The 21,193-nt window shown below is 44.0% G+C and overlaps 1 protein-coding gene across 9 annotated transcripts in view; it reads left to right on the top strand.

Moving 5' to 3' along the window:
- The window catches only part of PHACTR1 (phosphatase and actin regulator 1), a 553,820-nt gene that overhangs the window by 282,980 nt on the left and 249,647 nt on the right, over positions 1-21,193 (top strand). Inside the window, exon 1 of one of the 9 annotated variants that reach the window (XM_032341126.1) lies at positions 18,718-18,866. The exons of 7 other annotated variants lie outside the window; for them this stretch is intronic. Coding sequence is in view for 1 of the 2 variants with exons in the window: in XM_032341121.1 (XP_032197012.1) it covers positions 19,227-19,476 (250 nt within the window). In the remaining variant the exon portion in view is untranslated. One more of the 9 variants, XM_032341121.1, reaches the window with a different exon arrangement.

Consider the following 21,193-nt stretch of genomic DNA (forward strand, 5'->3'; position numbering starts at 1 on the left):
TCCCCTCCACTTACTTCACCCATCCCCCACCCACCTCCTCTCTGGCAACTGCCAGTTTGTTCTCTTGTTCTCTGTATTTGAGAGTCTGGTCTTTTGTCTTTTTTTTTTTTTTTTTTTTTTTTGGTCTGTTTGTTTTGCTTCTTAAATTCCACATATGAGCTATTTTTTTTACATCCAAAATCTGCTGACAACACTCACATTGTTATTTACTGTGTCCAGAAGGTAAACCGCTGACTTAAAGAAAGGTGAGCAAAAGGACAAGTCCTAGGTTAATAAAAGACAAGACTCTCCTTCCCTCTTTCTCCCTCCTCCTAGTTCCCTGCCCGAATCCCTTAGTGATAGATGCTGAAGGACAAATAGAGCACCTTCCTCTTGCACTGTAAGCACCTTGAAAATGAAGCATCCCAGTGTTTTTAAGAAATTGAAGATCTAGAAAGATGTTAATTAAATTGTCAAAAAGCTTCTTGCCTCATTTCAGTGCTCTGCATAACTAGGTAGCCAGAAACTATATATAGCATCAGAGTGCTATTCTTGGCTCTTAATATAGTTTTAATTATTTAATTTACACGATGTTTCAGTAAGGGAGAAAACTAGTTGCAGACTGGGTCAGATCAGGTACCACAGAAATCTTCAAGGGTCTCTCTCCAATCCTCCTTCTTTGACACATCTCCTGTCTGTGTCTTGGAAATATTCTACATCATTCTGCAAATGACAAGTTGTAGGGAACTTTTTAGTAGATATCAAACTCATCTATGTTAAAGTTATCATCCATCCATCCATCCATCCATCCATCCAGTATTTACCAAGCTCCCGTGTACCAAGTGCCAGGACTATGCTAGAAGCTAAGGAAGCAGAGTGGAGTGGAATGATAGGTAATAAACTGTGGTTCTTGCTTTAGCGATGTTTACTGACAGTAAGGGAGACAAACATTTAGAGACACAATTAGAGGGACTTTCAGCAATACTGACAACTAAAGTGACATTCCCCAGGGTGCCTGGCCTGGGTATACACCCTAGACACTGAGGGCTAGAGTTCCAATGCCCAATTCAGGGATGAGAAATGTGGCCTTGACCTTGCTTAAAGCAATGAGCAAAGACCCTGCTTACAGGAAGTTTCCTTAAGGGCCTTCCCACAGTTAAACCTGAAATAGGACAATTAAAAACAAAAAGGAAATTTTTTTTTTTTTTTTTTTTTTGCCTTTAAGTCAGGGAAGTAGCGAGGAGCCTTAAGTTCTAGGGATCTGGGTATAAGCAGGAATGCCCCTAGGATAAATCAAAACTGCAAACCTGTCCCACTCTTTATGTTAGGGTTTCAAGAATTTATACTGCTAATAAGATTTGGGAATCCCAGTGCTAAAAGTGAACATTTTTTCCTCCCGGGCCATTGGAATCACAGGGATACTGATAGAAGCAAATGAAAAATCTATACAGAATGAAAACCATCCATTGAGCATAAATTCACAGTGAAAAACGCAGAGTCATGTGAAGAGATAGACCATAAGAAGGAGGGTCTGTAGATTCAACAAAGGAAGAACTAGAAATAGGAGACAAATCTAGAGATTATAAAATATGGATGCTTACAATAATAGAATTTTAAAAATAGAAGCCATCATGAAAGAACAGACAACTATGAAAAATAAGAAAAAGACTAGAAAAGGAAATACAACATCTAGAAATGAAAAATTTAGTTTTGGAAACTATAAGAAGTTGGATTCAATAGCAGAATAGACACAGCTGAAGAGAGACTCGGTGAACTGGACAATCTAAGGAAGTCATTTATAATGAAGCCTAGAGAAATAATAATTAAAATATGTATTAAGAGATATGGAAAATAATAACAATAAGGTGATGTAGGACTTGTAAGAAAGGTTACTACAGAGTTAACCCAAGGAAGAAGGGAAATGAAAGAACTTAATGGGCAGGAAAACCAAGATACCATAAAAGACTCAAAAACAAAACAAAGCTAGTGTTTGGAAAACAGTAATAAAATAGTCAAATTTCTGGCAAGATTCATCAAGAACAAAGCTAAAGTAGGAACATACAAAGAATATTAGTGGAGCATTTTTAACAGAAAATTTTAAAATGTCTTAAGGGAGAATTATGATCAAGTTTATGCCAGTAAATTTGAAACCTTAGGTAAAATGAGGAATTTTCTAGATAAACTGTAAATTACCAGTTATCAACCAATAGACAACTGAAATCTCTACAGTTTCTAAAGAAATTGAATCCATAATAATAATAGTTTTTTAAAATGTCTGCAAACCAGAAATCAATAGTATTAGAAGTTTTTGCTGGTTTTTTTTAAAAGATTTTATTTATTTATTTGAGAGAGAGACAGTAAGAGAGAGCATGAGTGAGGAGAAGGTCAGAGAGAGAAGCAGACTCCCCATGGAGCTGGGAGCCCGATGCGGGACTCAATCTCGGGACCCCGGGATCATGACCTGAGCCGAAGGCAGTCGTCCAACCAACTGAGCCACCCAGGCGTCCTGCTGGTGAGTTTTAATGAGCATTCAAGAGGTTATCTTTAGGGGAACCCGGGTGGCTCAGTTGGTTGAGCATCTGACTCTTGATTTCAGCTCAGGTCATGATCCCAGGGTTGTGCAGTCAAGCCCCACATCAGACTCCACACTGAGCATGGAGATTTCTTAAGATTCTCTCTCACTTCTCCCCACCCCTGCTCACACTCCCTGCTCTCTCTCTCACTAAAAAACTAAAACAATGAAAAAAGAGGGGTTATCTTTAAGTTATAAAAGCTGTTCTACAGAATAAAGATGTCACCTCCATCTTACAGAATTTCAAAAGGAAGGAATACAACCCTGAGCAAGGACCATATAAGGCAGAAATTTATCAATGTAAGCACAAAAATACTAAATATTTGAAAACAAAGACAGCAAGCTAGTAAGATACTAAAGCCAGTTAGAATTATTTCAAGAATGTGAGGTTGGTTTAACCTAGGAATTCTATTTAGAATTTCACCAAATAATTTATCAAAGAAAAAGAAAACAATGATTATCTCAAGAGATACATAAAAACCATTCTATATAACTCAATACATTGGGGTAAAACAAAAGTAGCTTTATAAATCAATGAGGAAAGAATGTGCTGTACAATAAACAGCAATCAGGAAAAAAGTGCCTCTCCATATAGAAAAAGAAACAAAGTGGGGTTTCTAGCTCACATGTATAAAAACAAATTCCAGATAGATTAATTACCTAAATATGTAAAGCAAAGCCTTAAAACTATTAAAAGAAAACATAAGTGACAGTTGTATAACCTCATCATGGGAAAGAATTTTTTTAATAAAGATTTGATTTATTTATTTATTTGACAGAGATCACAAGTAGGCAGAGAGGCAGGCAGAGAGAGGGGGGAAGCAGGCTCCCTGCTGAGCAGAGAGCCCGATTCGGGGCTCAATCCCAGAACCCTGAGATCATGACCTGAGCTGAAGGCAGAGGCTTAACCCACTGAGCCACCCAGGCGCCCCCCCCCACCAGCTTTTTTAAGGCTCTATGCCCAGAGTGGAGCTCAACCTGGGTCTTGAACACATAACCCTGAGATCCAGACTTGAGTTGAGCTCAAGAGTCATATGCCTAACCAAGTAAGCCATCCAGGGGCCCTAAGAATTTCTTTAAAAGTCTAAAAGCAGAGCACAACTTTAATGACTGATAACAATGGACAGAAATAGGAGCAAGCAGTTTGCTGAAGAAATTAAATACCTAATAGGTAATCAGGATAAAGCAATTAAATCACACCCAGAATACTGAGAAACAAACTGACTCCTCATAATACCAAGTGGTGGTGAGGTGGAAAGGGAAACTTTCAGACACTATTGATGGAATGATGTAACTGTTACAGTCACTTTGAGAGCTGCCAATATCCAGTTAAACTAAAGATGGGCATATACTATGGCAGGGTTATTCAAATTTTACCTTCCTTAGAGAGATTATTATTTATACAAGAGTACAAAAGAGAACTTTACCAGGATGCTCACTGAAGAATTCCTTGGAATTACCCTAAAGTTAGATCCCAACTAACTAGCCCTCCATGAGGGAATCTGGAAATAAATTGTGATATGATTCTTTATCAGTATACCAAGAGAGCAGGAAACATGAATGGACCCAATTCACACAACTCAGCATGCAATAATCTTAAAATACAACATTGCCTTCAATATAGAATGTTAGAAAATGATTCACTTTTAAAAGATTTTATTTATTTATTTGACAGAGAGATCACCAGTAGGCAGGGAGAGAGAGAGAGAGAGAAAGAGAAGCAGGCTCCCTGCTGAGCAGAGAGCCCGATGCAATGCTCGATCCCAGGACCCTGAGATGATGATCTGAGCCAAAGACATGATGTCAGTTGTGAGTTGATCATGTGCAACTGTCAAAAACTAAGCTTAGGTTTGCCAATGCCCACCTTGGGAGTTCACTCTACATGAGTATAACGACGGGTAATAGTTCTCAAACCATGTATTAAGGGTTCTGAACAGCCCACAGTTGACCTGATCCACCCAGGTGCCCTTAAAAAACGATTCTTTTTTTTTTTTTAATTTTTTTATAAACATATAATGTATTTTTATCCCCAGGAGTACAGGTCTGTGAATCACCAGGTTTACACACTTCACAGCACTCACCATAGCACATACCCTCCCCAATGTGAAAATGATTCTTAAAATGTGATACTGGGGCACCTGGGTGGCTCAGTGGGTTAAAAGCCTCTGCCTTCGGCTCAGGTCATGGTCCCAGGGTCCTGGGATTGAGCCCCGCATCGGGCTCTCTGCTCCGCGGGGAGCCTTCTTCCTCCTCTCTCTCTCTGCCTGCCTCTCTGCCTACTTGCGATCTCTGTCAAATAAATAAATAAATAATCTTTAAAAAAAGAAAAAGTGATACCGCTTATGTATGTTTGAAACCACAAAGCGGGAATATGCAATGCTTGCAAACACATACACATATACTAAGAGAACAAGAATATAGATGGGATATACACACGTCAACATCAGGGGAGTTGTTGTTTTCTGGGAAAGGGGGTAAGAAAAGAAGTGAGGGTAGGTGAATCCTCACCATTCACCCATTGGAGAAAAGCAGTGAGAATTAGATTTCACTAAATCTTTAAGTTGTAGTCCTTTGTATTCTTTTTAAAGCAGTAATGCAACTAGAACCAATGTTGACATTTTTAAATCTGAATGGCACGTGACTAGTTGTATTCACTGTCTTTTTCTGTGTCTTTGAAATATATTAAAATAATATTTACAGAATGTGACACTCTATGGCTAGTTAGTAGCTGGTTCCCGGTGGCTCTGGGGACTGAGAGCAGGTAGCCCTGTCCGCCCCAAGTGTGCTAAGGGAACCTTCCAAAATGGCACTCTTGATGCTGTGATACGGATGAGAAAGAGGCTCCTGGGAGAGGAGAGGAGAAGGGGAAGATCTTCCAGATGAGGAAGCAGCACATGGGAAGCCATGAGAAGGCATGGTGCTTGGGGAGGGGGAGTCCCTTCGAGTCGCCATGAAGTGGTGGGGGAGACGCAAGCAGTGGATGTGGCTGCAGAGGAAGATTTGGCCTGTCTTGGCTGGAGGTCAAGATTTGATATCTCAGGAGACTTAAATATTCCCGGAAAGCTTATATTTCTATCTAGAATGTCATTTCCCTCTTCCAACACTTTTTTATGTTTTTTTCCTCCCGAGACCTTCTTCTAGAGGTAATGTATCAACTATTAGAGTCAAAGATTGCATTTTTGGAAAGATCATCTTAGCAATCATCTACCAGTCCAGTCCCCTCATTTTGTCCCCCAGAGAATCTATGGATCACTTTGATGGCAGGCCACTCTGAAGGTTTTATCTTTGCAATCCAAGTCAATTCAGTTGGCTTTCTGGGAGAATGGATTCCTAGAAAAGATTTGTGAAGGAGTTAGGGGGAAAGGCTGTGTCCACAGACAGTTCATGGTTCGTTGGTAGAAAATATCATGAAAGTAACACTGTGAAATATGCATATGGGTGTTTAATGTATTATACATTATTTTAACGGGTTCTTTTTTTTAAAGATTTTATTTATTTATTTATTTGACAGAGAGAGCTCGGGCACAAGCAGGAGGAGGGGCAGGCAGAGGCTGAGGGAGAAGTAGGCGCCCTGAGGAGCAGGGAGCCTGATGCGGGACTCGATCCCAAGACCCTGGGATCAGGACCTGAACTGAAGGCAGATGCTTAACTGACTGAGCCACCCCAGCGTCCCTTACTGTGTTCTTAATTGTAAAAATGAATTCATGTTTTGAAGAGTGAGATGGGGGTGTCATCTGACCCCATCCCTGGCTCTGGGGACTTTTATCACAAATGAGAAAGAATTAAGATGAAGAACACATATCACCACCACTTGGGATTACCAATATTTTGTTTCTCGTTATTCTGGGTGTGATTTAATTACCCTATCCTGATTATCTATTAGATATTCAGATTTCTTCTGCAAACCGCTTGCTCCTATTTCTGTCCATTGTTACCAGTTGTTAAAGTTGTGCTCTGCTTTTAGACTTTTAAAGGAATTCTTAGGGCCCCTGGTGGCTTACTTGGTTAGGCATAAGGCTTGGTCACCGTGTGCACAAGATGGAGTTATGAGGTCTCTCCATCGATGAGGGGAAAGGAGTCAAGTCCAAGTGGCAGGGAGGAATGACTGACCTGGGAAGGAGAAACAGTTTGCACAAGGAAATGAAGAGAAAGGTTTGGAGCCAGACTGTCAGGTTTCAAAATATGACCCTACACATTGCAAATCGATTTGACTCCTGCCTTTCCCCCAGCACCACCACCTGCACTAGCTCAGGTAAACACAGTCAAGTCTTTTTCAAGGACTCTCTGTTATGTTCTGAAATTTAGTTTTTAACTCAACTCCACCTCTTCAGAAAAATGCAGCAGCTGGACGCGATAACTCGAATACATAGTGCCCCCTCCCTTTGGGGAGGTGCTCTCTTGCCTGTGGTCTGCTCTTTTCCTTCTCATTTTGGTTGGAAAGCTTTGTGTTTCCTGATCCTCCGGTCATGCTTGAGCTGTAAGTAAATGAAAATGTCCAGGAAGAAGTCCTCTCGTTTATAAGAGGGCCGTCACTGGAGGTCTGGGTCCCCATGACAGTGGCAGATGATTGGGGGCGTGGCCAGCAGGTGATTGGGGGCGTGGTGGCTTCAGTCTTGATTTGCAGATCAGGATTCCATTGATTCCTTCATTCCTTCCTCCAACAATTAGCAATCTAAAGAGTTCTGGGCAGTCTCTTCATGTTATCAGACTTATCCTTGTATTTATAATGAACAACCCGAACTATTTAGTGTCTTGGAATGGACACTTTTCTTCCTACATTACCGATCCTGTCCCGCTTTTATTTTTATTTATCTGAAAGAGAAAGAGAGCTCCATCCTCCACCCTGGCCACTGAGCAGGGAGCAGGAGGCGGGGTTTGATTCTGGGACTCCCAGGATCATGACCTGAGCCAAACACAGACACTTAACCAACTGAGCCACCCAGGCACCCCTCTTGTCCCTCTTATATGGTTTTGAGCTAAGGTCATGTTAGAGAACCCAGTAGTACAGTGCTCATCTCTGTTAGCAAACACAGTGTCCCAGGTTAAGGCAAAAATGCCTGCTATGTTAGCCCAGCCGTCCAGTTTCTTTCTTGACTTGGCAAAATGCCAGCATGCACTAGAAAACATTTTATACATTTCTGCTCATGCTCATCCTCACTTGTAAATATTTATTCATAGCAGAATAGCTCAGTTCTGTTTCTAGTCCACCATGACTACACGTGGACGTATCTGTGTCTCTCATTATTTACATGTTTAACAAAACCCAAAGAAAAATGTAAGCAGAAACTTACATTACAGTACTGTGATTGATCATGGCTCTCTATTGCCCTTGTATTTCCAAGCCCAGGAACAGAAACCAAGCCTGTCTCTGTTTCAAAGGCTACCGAGGACTGACATAATGTCAGTTGTGGGTTGATCATGTGCAACTGTCAAAATCTAAGCTTAGTTTTGCCAATGCCTGCCTTGGGAGTTCGCTCTACATGAATATAACGATGGGTTATAGTTCCCAAACCATGTATTAAGGGTTCTGAACAGCTCACAGTTGACTTAATATGCGCCACTTAAGAAAAATAAGCAGATCCTAATATACAGACATGCCCTGTGTGGGCTCATGGATATATTAGCCAGAAAGCTTTATGAGTCATGCTCATAATTCGTACACACTAATGCCTTCAGCATGTCTGAGAACTTTTGACTTTCGGAATAGCAGGTTTCGGCTGTGGAGCAGAGTCCGCATTTTTCTCTTGCAAGCAAAACAGCAATGTTTTATTTTTAAGGTTAAGTTGTGATCATGATTTAGAAGCCTGGAAGGCATTTCTTTGCCTTCAAGGAATTGACAGATCTGGGGAGGCATGGTTGTTTTCTTGAAAGCAGGAACTTGGGGTACCTGGGTGGCTCAGTCAGTTAAGCATCACACTCCTGATTTTGACTCAGGTCATGATCTCAGGACTGTGAGATCAAAGTCATGCAGGGCTCTGTGCTCAACACAGAGTCTACTTTAGTTTCTCTCTCTCCCTCTGCTTCCCCGCCCCCGACCTCATGAGTGCTTACACACTCTCAATCAATCAATCAATCAAATCTTTTTAAAAGAAGAAGAAATCAGGGGATCTTAACCTGGGCTCTAGGTGTCCCCTGACATACTGCCAATTTTGGAAAAGGAAGAGAATTTGGAAAAGAGACTTCACTAAGCTAAAGTTTTTGGCCAGATTTACTTTAATTAGTTTCTATTCATTATGTTTGGTATTATAGAAAAATATGTTGGTTTGATGTTTGTAGATTCTGGATGTTTCCTTCGTCTTCTATCATAACCCACATGTCCTCTAGGAGTTGATAATTTTCATCAAGAGCTTAATAAGTCTTTTTTTTTTTTTTAACCTCCTGTATTGCAAGGAGAAAAGGGCATGTGTTACAATGTTTTTAAACATAAATTACAAAATTTGTGAATGAAAGAGTATTCATTTGGGTACTTTTTTTTTTTAATCCAGAAAAAGGAAAAAGTAGATTGACTTCCAGTGTAAATGGGCAGATCTTAATGAATATAGCAAGCCTGCCCTTCATCTTTAAGAAGTCCTCCAGGAATATCTTCCTGGGTTGGCTTAGAAGGATATTTTTACCTTCACTACAGCTTCTTTCCTGGGGGCACATTTCGGACAGCAGCATGATACAGGGGAGAGTGACTGTGTCTAAATGGTGAATGGCTTGCATTCCTTGTAGATCTGGGCTCTGCCTTGTTCACAAGCTACAGCTTTGTGCAAATTCTTTCATTTCCCTGGATCTTTCTTTGTCAGATGGTGTTTGGAACACCTCACATCTTGGAATCGTGGTGAGGATTACCTGAGAGTTTTTAAATTAAAAATAGAAGACATGTATAATATATACAGTATTACTTAAGATTTAATTTTAATATATAATAGTTCATGTATTTTTTATTGCATATATTTTATAAATAAGTACATAAATAAAACCATTAGTGTATTTATTAGGAAAAAGCCCAGCAGAGTTTCACAAACACTATGGAAACTCACCAAGGGATGTGTCATCCCTACCTCCCCCTACAATGGACTTTTTCCCTGCAGACTCATCAAGGTGACCCCAAGTGGGTTTTTAGAGGATATCTTCATCTCTATATACAAGAGTATCTGCTCTTCTATTCTTATATTTCAATAGCACATTCTGTGTGATCTCTCTTCAGACTCTTCTTAGCTTTTTCATGTAGCCTTCCCACCCTGTAAATAACGTTCCTTTCCCACATAACATGGCTACAAACTCTTGTTAGAATAATTTGTGCGGAAATAATAGATATCACGGAGGAGAAGCTCTACTGACATATAATGTGTAAAAATAAATACAGTTCCTCTTCAGCAAGTCTTCTCTACTGTAAACACACACACACACACACACACACACACACACACACACAGAAACAGTTTTGGAAACTCACTAGATCACAGGATCTTGGCGTTTTGGAAAGAGAACAAATTGTCTTGTTCGAAGCAGATATAGGCCTTTGATCATTCGTTTTGCAAGTCTTAGAGCGTATTGTAACATTTCCCTCAGTGAATTAGACCGTCTTACTTACTTTCCGTGGAAGGAATAATTTGCATGTCATACATTTATACACCTGCAGTATCCACTTAAAAACTCCCCATTGCTGGCAACTCACAGGTACTCACACCGCAATTATGTTTCTTGTATAACTAAAGTTCTCACACTTGGAAATAAAAGAGGGGGGGGCGCAGAGGGTCAATTTGCATTTCTCACCAATGTCACATTATCCTATTACCTTGTTCCTGCACCTGCTCTGTACAAACACAATTGTGATTCAGTCCTAGTGACCAATTATCATTAGCTGATCCTGAGCTATTGTCAGACAGTCCTGAGGGGCTCAGCACACTGTGGATATAATCCCAGCCCTAAAAGGATACCATCAGTGAGGATCAGCCGCAGTCTGTTTCAAGACGTAAATGGCAGGAATCTGCCCATATGGATGTTGGGTGAGAACCTGTACATCCTATTTTTACCCTGTCCTCTTTACCCCCAGTAAGCTCTGCTCTACCCGGCAAGCAAGGCTTCGGGGTCCCAAGCGGGTATCCTGATAACCCTTCTTGGCTGTGTTTCACGAAGCTGTATGTTTCTGTCCCCAAATAGTGCTGAGGGTCCTCTGAAGGAAAACACCCAGCACCTAGCACCTCTGTGTGCCAGTGGGATGGATGGAGAAGGAAAAGTATGCTTTGCAGTTTAACATAGTTTGGCTCAGATTTCTAACTGGCAAAATGCTAACTGTGTAACCTGCGAAATTTACTTAATCTTATCCAGCTTCTGCTCCCTGAAGCATAAAATAGAAATAATAGTTCCATTTTATGATGTCGGTGTGATAGCTAAATAAAGGGATAGATAATATACAAACACACACACAAATACGTCTCTCACCCACATTTGTCTTTGTTGTACTAATCTTGATAGGCTAGATTACTCTTCAGTTAAATCCACACTGAAATCTTAGCAGCTTAGAACAGCGCAAGTTCATTTCTCATACTGCATGGCCCTTGTGGGTCGGCAGGTGGGGTCGGCTGACTTCAAAACACAAAAGAAAGCAGCAGCTGCTCTCTCGAACGTCAGTTCATCACTCCAAGGTTCGAATTGGCCACCCGGTTCCATCTGTTACCCTCAAGGGAGTTGCATGTGTAAATTGCAATCCTACCGCGGACTTGAAGAGAGCGAATCAGAAATATTTGGAGAATAATATTAATGTCACCAGGTATGTCTTACAAAAATGAGTCAGTTCTTTGTATATGAATTTTCTCATTAACAATACATTGTGGAAATGTGTTGCCTGAAGAATTCTTCCAGGCCGATTTGTTAAGATGGAACTCATTTAGTGGCATCATGCTTTAAACATACCATAATTTATGCTGCCATTTTTTACCAGCGGACTTCTTTACTTTATTGCAATATAAATACACTTAATGGGATCTCTGGGTTCAGGTGCTTTTATTCTGTAAGATAAATATCCAAAAGTGTCTCAATTGCCCAAATCAACCTGTTTCTAAAAAGAAACACAAGGCTGTGTTTACATGGTTATAAATGTCATTTTTCAAAAGATTTTATTTATTTATTTGACAGACAGAGATCACAAGCAGGCAGAGAGGCAGGCAGAGAGAGAGAGAGGGAAGCAGGCTCCCCACTGAGCAGAGAGCCTGATGCGGGACTTGATCCCAGGACCCTGAGATCATGACCTGAGCCGAAGGCAGTGGCTTAACCCACTGAGCCACACAGGCGCCCCTATAAAGGTCATTTAATATGGGACTTATGATCTGGAGCAAAATGTAAAGAAACAGACTACTTTGGAACAATAGCCTTCTCACTTACTCATCTTTAACAATTCTTGGAGTTCCTTGGTAGCTCAGTAGGTTAAGTGTCTGACTTTAGCTCAGGTTATGATCTCAGAGTCCTGGGATGGAGCCCTGCACCGGCTCCCTGCTCACTGAGGAGCCTGCTTCCCCCTCTCTCTCTGCATGCCACCCCCCATCCCACCACTGCTCATGAATTTTCTCTCTCTCTGTGTCTCAATTAAATAAAATCTTAAAAAAACAAAAACCTAATGTTTGACAATTCTCAACCTCTACCTATTACATCCTGTCTTCCCCTGGATATTAATAGAAATACCTGACCCCAAATTTTAAAATATAGACTGAAAGCCTTCCTTGGGTATCAGCAATATAGACTGTAAAGATGCTTGACATAATACCTTGCCAAACACTCCCACCAGAGTGATCTCTCCATTCCAGCCACAAAGATTAGATGCACTCTGACCTCAGTCGAAGGTCCTCTTCTTTGGACTTGAGAACTAGACCACCCATGGCAATGCAGAAAGAGAAAGAAACATTGCCAGGTAACACTGTAAATCAAGCTGTAACTGTTGTCCTTCAAATCCCCTCTGTCGCCACCTGTTTGGTCTCAATGCTTCCAATCTTCCCTTCTCATCAGGTTGCTATCTCCTAAGTGTTTGTAGAACACTTTGCACAGAACAACCCCTTAGTAAGCATAATTACCACAAGCCTAGAAGGAAAATTGCTCTTTATTCAATTCTTTTTTGGGGGGTAGGAGGAGCAAACCCTAGCTAAAACAAAACAAAAATCCCACAAACACACACACACTCACACATACGCATACAAACTGCTTACGCCATTGAGATGTCTCAACTATATTTTGAAGAACTCAAGTTCTAGAAACAGACATCTGAAATTGATTTTTCAAAACACCTGTCCATGGACTGCTCTCTGGCTCTTGTACCAAAAAACCTGCCACGTTGGATTAAGAAATAATAAGGGAGAAGCTAAATCCAGAAGAATGTTTGCTATGGGCTCCAATACACATTCTTAAGAAGAACATCGTGGGAGAAACCCTTCTTGTAAAAGGAGAATAAAAGTTTGCCAATTGTGCAGCTGCTTTCTAACGTTTCTCTGCAGGAGTGACATTCAAAATATTTAATAAGTGGACTTGCAAGAGTTGGAAAGGATACTGCCCCTGTTAGAACAGCCAGCCATCAACAATGCCTACAGCCCTACCCGGGCAGAGGGCTGGGTCTGAGCTCTCCGCACACGTCACGTGTTGCCTGAAGAATTCTCACTGGCCTCCCGCAGCCAGCTCCGCTCATGTCTCCTTGTTCAGCAAACAAATGCATTCTACTAAATATAAAAAAAAGCCAGAAAGCTCTATCCCCTTCTTGATGAAAGTCTCCTTCCATTCCAACATCTGTAAAAACAGGAGCAGAAACCACACACACACACACACACACACACACACAGTAGCAGGAGTGGAGCACAGTGCTGTGTCGTAAACCATTTGGAAGTCATTTTTAACCCTGTTCTTAAATATGTATTTGGTAGATTAGCTTACAGCTCTGGTTTTAACACAGCACACATTTAGATCAAACTTAGAAAAAAATAGATGTTTTTCTTAAATTAGAAATATAACATACTGCTAATATTTAAGGAGTAGATTAATTTTCTAGGGCTGCTGTCAAAAATTAGCACAAAGTTGGAGGCTTAACGCAGCAGATTCTTATCCTCCTGCAGATCTGGAGACCACAAGTCTGATTTTAAGGGGTGGGCTGGGGCCATGCCCCCTGGGAGATTATACTCCTCACCTTCTTCCGGCTTCTGGGGACTGGATTCAGGACCCACTCAGATAATCCAGGATGATCTCCTCTTTACAAGATCCTTATCTTCAGGGCACCTGGTTGGCTCAGTGGGTTAAGTGTCTGACTCTTGGTTTCAGCTCAGGTTATGATCTCAGGGTTGTAAGATCGAGCCCCGTGGCAGGCTCCACAGTGAGCATGGAGCCTACTTAAGATTCTTTCTCTCCTTGTCTCTGCACACGTGCCCCTCACCATTCAGCATACATGCTTTCCCTCTCTTAAAAAAAAAAAAGAAAGAGAAACAAGATCCTTAACTTCATTATGTCTGCAAAGAAACTTTTCCAAATAAAGATATTTTCACATGTTCCAGGGATTTGAGATGGATATACCTTTTGGCAGGCCACCATTTAGCCCAGTACCCGGATGATAGGAACAAGAAAGGAGATAGACATGGGTGCCTACCTGGCTTAGTTCATAGAGCATATGACTTATCTGGGAGTTGTAAGTTTGTGCCCCATGTTGGGTATTGAGATTACTTAAAAATAAAATCCTTTAACAAAAAAAAAAAGAAAGAAAGAAAAGAAAGGAAACAGAAGCAGAAAAAACAATGTATTGGATAGCTTGAGTATAAATTGAAGAGAAAAATGGCAAGGAAGAAAAAATGTCAATCTTTTTATACATCCAACATGTGTAATATGTGTAGTAGTTTTACTTAAGCACACCTCTCTTTTGAGTCTTTCCACTGCTTTGCCTTATGCTGGCATTAATATTTTGTATTTTTAGTCTATCTTTTTCATAAGAGTTAAAGCACTTTATGAGCATTTCCAAATGTCTACACTTTGACTTTGACTTCCCTTAAGCCTAATAACTGTTGAGCATTAAAAGTACAGTAGTCAGAGACAAGCAGGAAGCAGAACAAAATCTGAGTTCCAAGTTGATCGCACACGGTTTCTACCATTTGACCTTGGGGAATTTTAAGGTCTGTAGCTGTCTTCACATCATCATCATGGTGGTATCTTCTGGAAAGCCCAATTTTCCCATACTGCCTTGCTGGGTGTAACACTCCTGCCAGGCTAAAGATCATCGTAGACCTTCACCCACCTATCACATCACCATGAACTCCTTTTAGCCTATGACCTTGCATGTTCTCCACATGGCTATGACCTTGACCCCCACTCTTCTACCCCCAACTGCCTAAGGCTGACTTGCCCAGGGGCCTCTTACTTCACCAGCTCTATCTCTTCTACTTTAATCAGCCTTGATGCATGGCTCCCACTCAGATAGTAAATGCCTATTTCTCCCCGGCTGCTCCTAGCTATAAATTTGCACATATTTCAGCTGGGTGGGTTCTCTTACTTATTTTATTTTTTAAGATTTTATTTATTTATTTATTTAGAGAAAGCATGGGGGGAGGGGCAGAAGGAGAAAGAGAATCTCCAACAGACTCCCCGCTGAGTGCAGAGCCAAGGACACGGGGCTCCATCTCATGACCTTGAGATCATGACCTGAGCTGAAATCAAGAGTCGGACGCTTCACCAGCTGACCCACCAAGGCGCTCCGATTCTGTTATCCTTATATGTCCTTTCATTGAGTGCATGCTCTCTCCTACTGAATTTTAAGCTCTGTGGGATCTGGGGTCCTATCTGCTATTTACTTTGGAAGCAGAATGTGTGTTCCACTGGTAGGCGATTAATACTATTACAGGGCTAATGCCTTGGGGATGCTTCTCGAAACTTAAAATCCTTCCGAATCACCTGGAAGTCTTGCTAAAAGGCAGGATCTGGAGGACAGCTTGAGATGCTTCATTCTCCCAAGCTCCCAGGTGACCAGGATCAGCTGGTCTATGGAATTGTACTTTGAGTAGCAGGTCTCAGGGCCGCAAACAAGTTTTAAGAAGCGGATCTACCAGTTACATGTATCCTAAAGAAGGGATGGGAACGAGACTGCCATGCAGCTAAGTGACACTGAGAGTGACCCCAGGGGAGTCTTTCCCACTTGGATCATGTGGGTAAAAATCCCACGCAAGCTCCATGAGGCCCAGCGTTGAGAACCTCTGTTTGGGGGACTATGATGCTCGGCACTTCCTTCCCTTCAGTGTTTCCCTCCTTCCTTTCCAAATTGTGAAATCCCACCAAAAAAAAAAAAAAAAGCTTTCTTCAAGAATGCTGTCGGATTATATAGGCATGAAAAAAAAAAAGTGCTGTCAGATAGCCAGTTTCTTTCATTATCCATCCAGGGAGAGGGTTCTCCATAGCACAATAGAGCTGAGCCGCCATGGCAAAGATCACAATTAACAGGTGTGTCTTCTGGAAGGCCACACACCCAGCCCCCGTATAAGGTATCTCTTGGCATTGGGAGCTATAGGGACGTTATAGTCATGGGTATCAGAGGAAGGTTTCACTGAGGTAGCATTCAAGGTAGGGAAGAGGGTCAAGAAAAGGAAAGGCAGTGCTGGGAGCCACTGGACACATCCTTCTTCCAAACTGCTGCCGGCACGAAGGTTTATCCCATCTTTATCTTTTCTCCCCCAGCCTTCTGTTGTGGCAATCAGAGGTAGTCTCCTCAGCTTCCCAGTTCCGCCTCAGACACTAAGATTCCTACAGCTTCTAAGACCAGCATGGTCTAATAGAACTTTCGGTGATGATGAAAATACTCCACCATCTGCCCTAACACAGTTGCCACCAGGTCCGTGTGACTGTCGGGCATGTGACCTGTGGCGGGTTCAAGGGAGGGACTGAAATGGAATTTTATTTAATTTTTATCAATTTAAGTATAAATAGCCACAGGTGGCCCATTAGAAGCTGCAGACTCAGAAAAGCAGTTTAAGAAGATGGATCACCAACCAAGGGAATAGCACTCAGAGGTCTACCTTCGTCTTTTTAATTTGAATAAAGAGCCCCCATAACAGTGGGCATCGCATTTAATATTTGAGCCAAGCTGGTGGTTGTGTCCGTGTTCTCTGTGCTACGCCACTTGGCCAATTAAAATAGAGACCCCCAGAGCCTGTAAGTCTGGTTTAGCATTCAGTGAGTGCATAAAAGATTGCAGTGGGCTTAGTTGTTTTAATGGGACCGTTTGGAGTTTATGGGGGTCTCTTGTTCTGACCTGTGAGGCACACAGTACGGGGTTGGGGGGAAGGCATGCAATTTTAAAAAGTCATTTAAGAAGAGATGTGTGCATATTTTTTTTGAAGATCTTATTTATTTGAGAGAGCATGTGCGCATGAGTCGGGGTCAGAGGAAGAGGGAAAAGCAAACTTCCCACTAAGCAGGGAGCCCAATGTGGGGTTCTGAGATCACAACCTGAGCCAAAGGCAGACGCTTAACTAACTGAGCCCCCCGCCCCCAGGAGCCCTGAGATGTGTGTTTTGTTTTGTTTTTCAGGAGATACTTAAGAAGTGATACAGTTGGGGGAGGGATCTTAGGATTTGAAAAAGAGAACAACAAATGTTTGCCTATAACACAAGGCAGTATTTTCCATCATAGACTCCACCAGCATTACAAATGGGGACTCTGCCTCTCTCAGATAAGGCTTATAATTAGCCAGGGACCGAGTGACATAAATCTGCCATGGGAAGATACAGAGAGATTTACCTGTGGCTGGTTTGGCTGGTAATCTGGTTGAATAGGGAGGGGTTCCTGAACGCCCCAGTGGGCACTGGGAGAGTGTAATTAAAGAGAGCACAACTCCAACAAGTGAATTCCACGTGAATTTCAGTCTCTGTCATCTACCCCAGAGGAGGGTATGACACTGGACACTCAACGTCCCTAACTACACCACAGAGAAGAAACAATGTGATTTGGGCAGAACATTTTGCCAATGAGAAGTGGTATCCAATACACAGTGGCAGAATGGCAGTGACCAGAAGCTTATTATTATACATTAATTTAATATCCCCAGTGGACTGTTGACCATTTCACCTATGAGGGGAACCGTACATGTAGAGTTGGCCCAGTTGGAAAAGAGACGAGCAGTGACTTGCCCTTCGTGGAAGTATCAGTCATGGGGTGTTATGAAATTAATTTGGGGGAAGTTTCTAGAAACAACTAGCAGTGATAGTGCATCAGTTAACTGACTCTATTTCAGTGGGCTGCAAAAAAAAAAGGCAAAGTTGTGGCTCATAAGGAATGAGGTGTGGTGAGGAGAAAGAGGCTTGGTGTTAGACACCCCAGGCTGTGAGCACCTGTTTGACCATTTATGCTTTGCATCAAGATCACCTGGGGGGAGCTTGTTAAAGCTACAGATTCCTGGCCCTACACTTCCTACAAAACCAGAATCCCAGTGTTAGGGCCCCCCCCCCATCTCTATTTTTAAAATAAGCACCCAGGGTGGTTGTGATTTGAGGCTTCTCCAAGCCTTAGTTCTCTGAAAGGTGATGTAGGATTCGCAATATCTGAGTCCAGATTACCGTAATAGAGTGTAATTTATTTTTTTAAGTGCACAACAAAAAAAGGCTCAACTTGTAGCTGTTATTGCCATGGGTCTGCCTTATTTTAAGGCACTGTTCTGTCTTTGGAAAGCTCTATAGATGTCATTCGCCTGGCTGAACCTTATTCACCGTGCTAAGACAGCTGAGGAACCTTCAGCCAAATTAGCCAGGGTCTGGGAGTTGCAAGTTGTTTTTTCTGAAGATTGCTAAAAGCAGTCTTTTCTGTTCTTTGTTATTCTAACTTTTTTTTTTTTTAAAGATTTTATTTATTTACTTGTCAGAGAGAGAGAGAGAGAGCACAAGCAGGGTGAGCAGGAGGCAGAGGGAGAAGTAGGCTGAGCAGGGAGCCCGATGTGGGACTCGATCCGAGGACCCCGGGACCACCACCTGAGCCGAAGGCAGGCACCTAACCAATTGAGCCACCCAGGGGTCCATCCTTGTCACTCTTAAGTTTTAACAACACTGGTGGAAGGCCCCCTTCAGGTTGGGGAATTTTTGTGGCGGGTGAAAAAATCAATTATGCCCTAACAGGTTGCCGGTTCCAGTGAAAAGTCAAGGCTGTGGGCTGGACGCACCGGAGAACGGTAATTTGTTCTGGCCCGCGAGAGAGGCGCTTGCACGCCCGAGGGTTCGAGCGCAGCTGCCTTCGGTGTGGCCCATCTTGCTTTCATTTGGCACCGCGAGGCTTGAAGAAAAGGGGGAGGGGGAGGCTGGCGTGCTGCCCCGAAGCTCCAGAGGGAGTGAAGGTAGCTGCAAAACCCAGCAGGCGCAAATCGCCCGTGCTGAGATTTACGGAGGGTGGGGCTGCCGGGGGAGACGGTGCACGTGAGGCCGCGGGAGGGGTGGGCGCGCCGCGGCTCAGGTGCGACCGAGGAGTGCCTCCCAGAAGCCCTCCTCCGGCCACCGGGATCGGATTCGCTAGGGCCGCGAGGGCGGCGAGGTCAAGACCCCTTCCGCGCCTTCCCCTGACCCGCCCCGCGGCGGTCGCGATGCCGTAGAGACGCGGGTGCGGGGCCGAGCGGGGGCATGCTGGCCCCGGCGGCGGGGCGCGGGTGGCAGCGCGCGGGGGCCCCAGCGGCGCCCGGCCCGGGGCGCTCGGGGGCCGGATGGCAGAGCCCACGCGCGCCGCGGAGCTGGGGAGGTTTGCGCTTCGCTCGCCGCGCTGCAGGGAGGGCGCGGTGCCAGCAGCGAGCGCCCAGAGACCCAAAAAGAAAGCTTTTTATTTGCTGAAGATGAAGCCCCTGAAGGAGCCCGCCCCCAACAACAACAACGTGTCCTTTGTGATCCATTGTCAACTAGGCAAGGAGATCAAACACATTTGCAGCAACTGCAGTCGGGGGGAGGACGCCCGGGACGGTGAGTGCCGGGGCGCGTCGGGGCGGCGGCGAGCGCGGGAGGCGGGGAGGTGGCGCGGCTGGTCCCCAGTTTGGGGGCGCCGCCAGCGTCTCCGCCTGGAGAACTGCGGGGACATCCGCCCGGCCGGCACTTTGCGGAGTGCTGCCCAGAACCAAACCCGGATCGCATCCGAGCATATACCATTGATGTATTTGCTCCCTCAAATGAAGGGTTTGAAACAGTTAAATGGCCAGCTCTGGGATTTTCTCCAGGGAAGGTGGGGTTTGGGGAAGGGGGGGTTGTCTGGGTCGCAGTATTAGCTTGAAAAAGGTGGTTACACCTGCTTTCTTAGCTTTCTGGGCTTCTTGGCTCTTCTCCCTCCGGTCCCCGCGTTACGATAGGCTTTGCTGGGCTGTGTGACAGATGTGGGGCTCCGATGGGTTCACTTTGGAGAGGCGGTTTGGCCACGGTCACAGCGCCCAGCGCCCTGGAGACTTGTGGAGTTGTTGAATGATTTCTGGTTAGAGTAAAACATGGCTGTGATTTTTGGAGCGCAGCTGCCGGCCCCTCTTGGAACGCTGCCTAATGGCCAAAATGTGGGAGGTGGGGGAGGGGCTTGCGGAGGCTTCTTCCAGGTGAGCCGGTGCGTGTGTGAGCCCAGGAGCTACGCCCCCCCGCCCCCCACAACACACGTCGGATCTGAAGCGGGGTGGTGAAAGGGTGCCAGGCTGCCAGCGACTCTGGTCTGAAGGAGCCAAGAACAAGGGACAGCTCGGCGTGGACCAGGCTTAAGCCTCTGCAGATGTGGGCGCGCCTGTGTATTTCGCTGGAGCCTCCGGCTCCGTTCCGAAGCAGCTCTCGGAGCCGGCTCCCGAGGGCCAGTGAAGGTAGCAGAAAAGTTTTGGGCGGCAGATTTGGCAGAGCAAGCATTAGCTCCTAACCAGCCAGAAGCTCATGGCCTGGCCGACCCTCCCACCTGCTTGGGCAGGAATATTTTCCCAGCAACCAGGAGGGTTTGGCTTCTTCCCTTTGGAAAAACTGATATTAACTAGGGTTGGTCTGTTTTCTGTGGGCCTCTGAAGGGCACAATAGTGAAGTGAGGGTGCCTTGACGCATGTCTTATTGAAATTAGAGTCCTGCCAGTGTGATTATACTTTTCTTTGATTAAACTGTAAGAGAGCTTATGGGGGGTGATACCAGGCATCCAGGAGAAACATCAGAGCCATAGTAGGGCACCCTAGTGCTGCTTTGGTTCCCAGATGGGGAGGACACCCTTTGATGGGAAGCACACACTTTCGGACATGTGTTTGGTCCTTTGGTTACTGAATAAACCCATGACACTCCTGCAATATACATAGATGAACGGGGTGAGGCAAAGCCAGACTTCTACCACGGAATGTAATGGAGCATGAGATGCGGGCTAAAATACTTATTAAATGAATCACTCTGTTGACTGTAGTGCTGCCCACGTGGGCTGCTTGCACAGCCTGGGGAGTTTATTTAAATTAGGAGCTCTAAACGCTGCTACCATAGGGAAAGGTCTGTGTCTGCTCTCAAGGATGTGTAGTTAATGCACACGGTCACTGGTAAATGTGTTGGCGTACACAGTTGTGGGGGCCATGCAGGCATGGATTTTCTCCTCCAGCGTAGATCTCTGCTGGTAACCTGCATCGTCTCTCCAGTCCCCCACGCTCTGGAACGTCTTAAAGAGCCACGCATGGATGTTCACATATCCTCT

This window comes from Mustela erminea, chromosome 4, assembly GCF_009829155.1.
Source record: "Mustela erminea isolate mMusErm1 chromosome 4, mMusErm1.Pri, whole genome shotgun sequence".
NCBI lineage: Eukaryota > Metazoa > Chordata > Mammalia > Carnivora > Mustelidae > Mustela > Mustela erminea.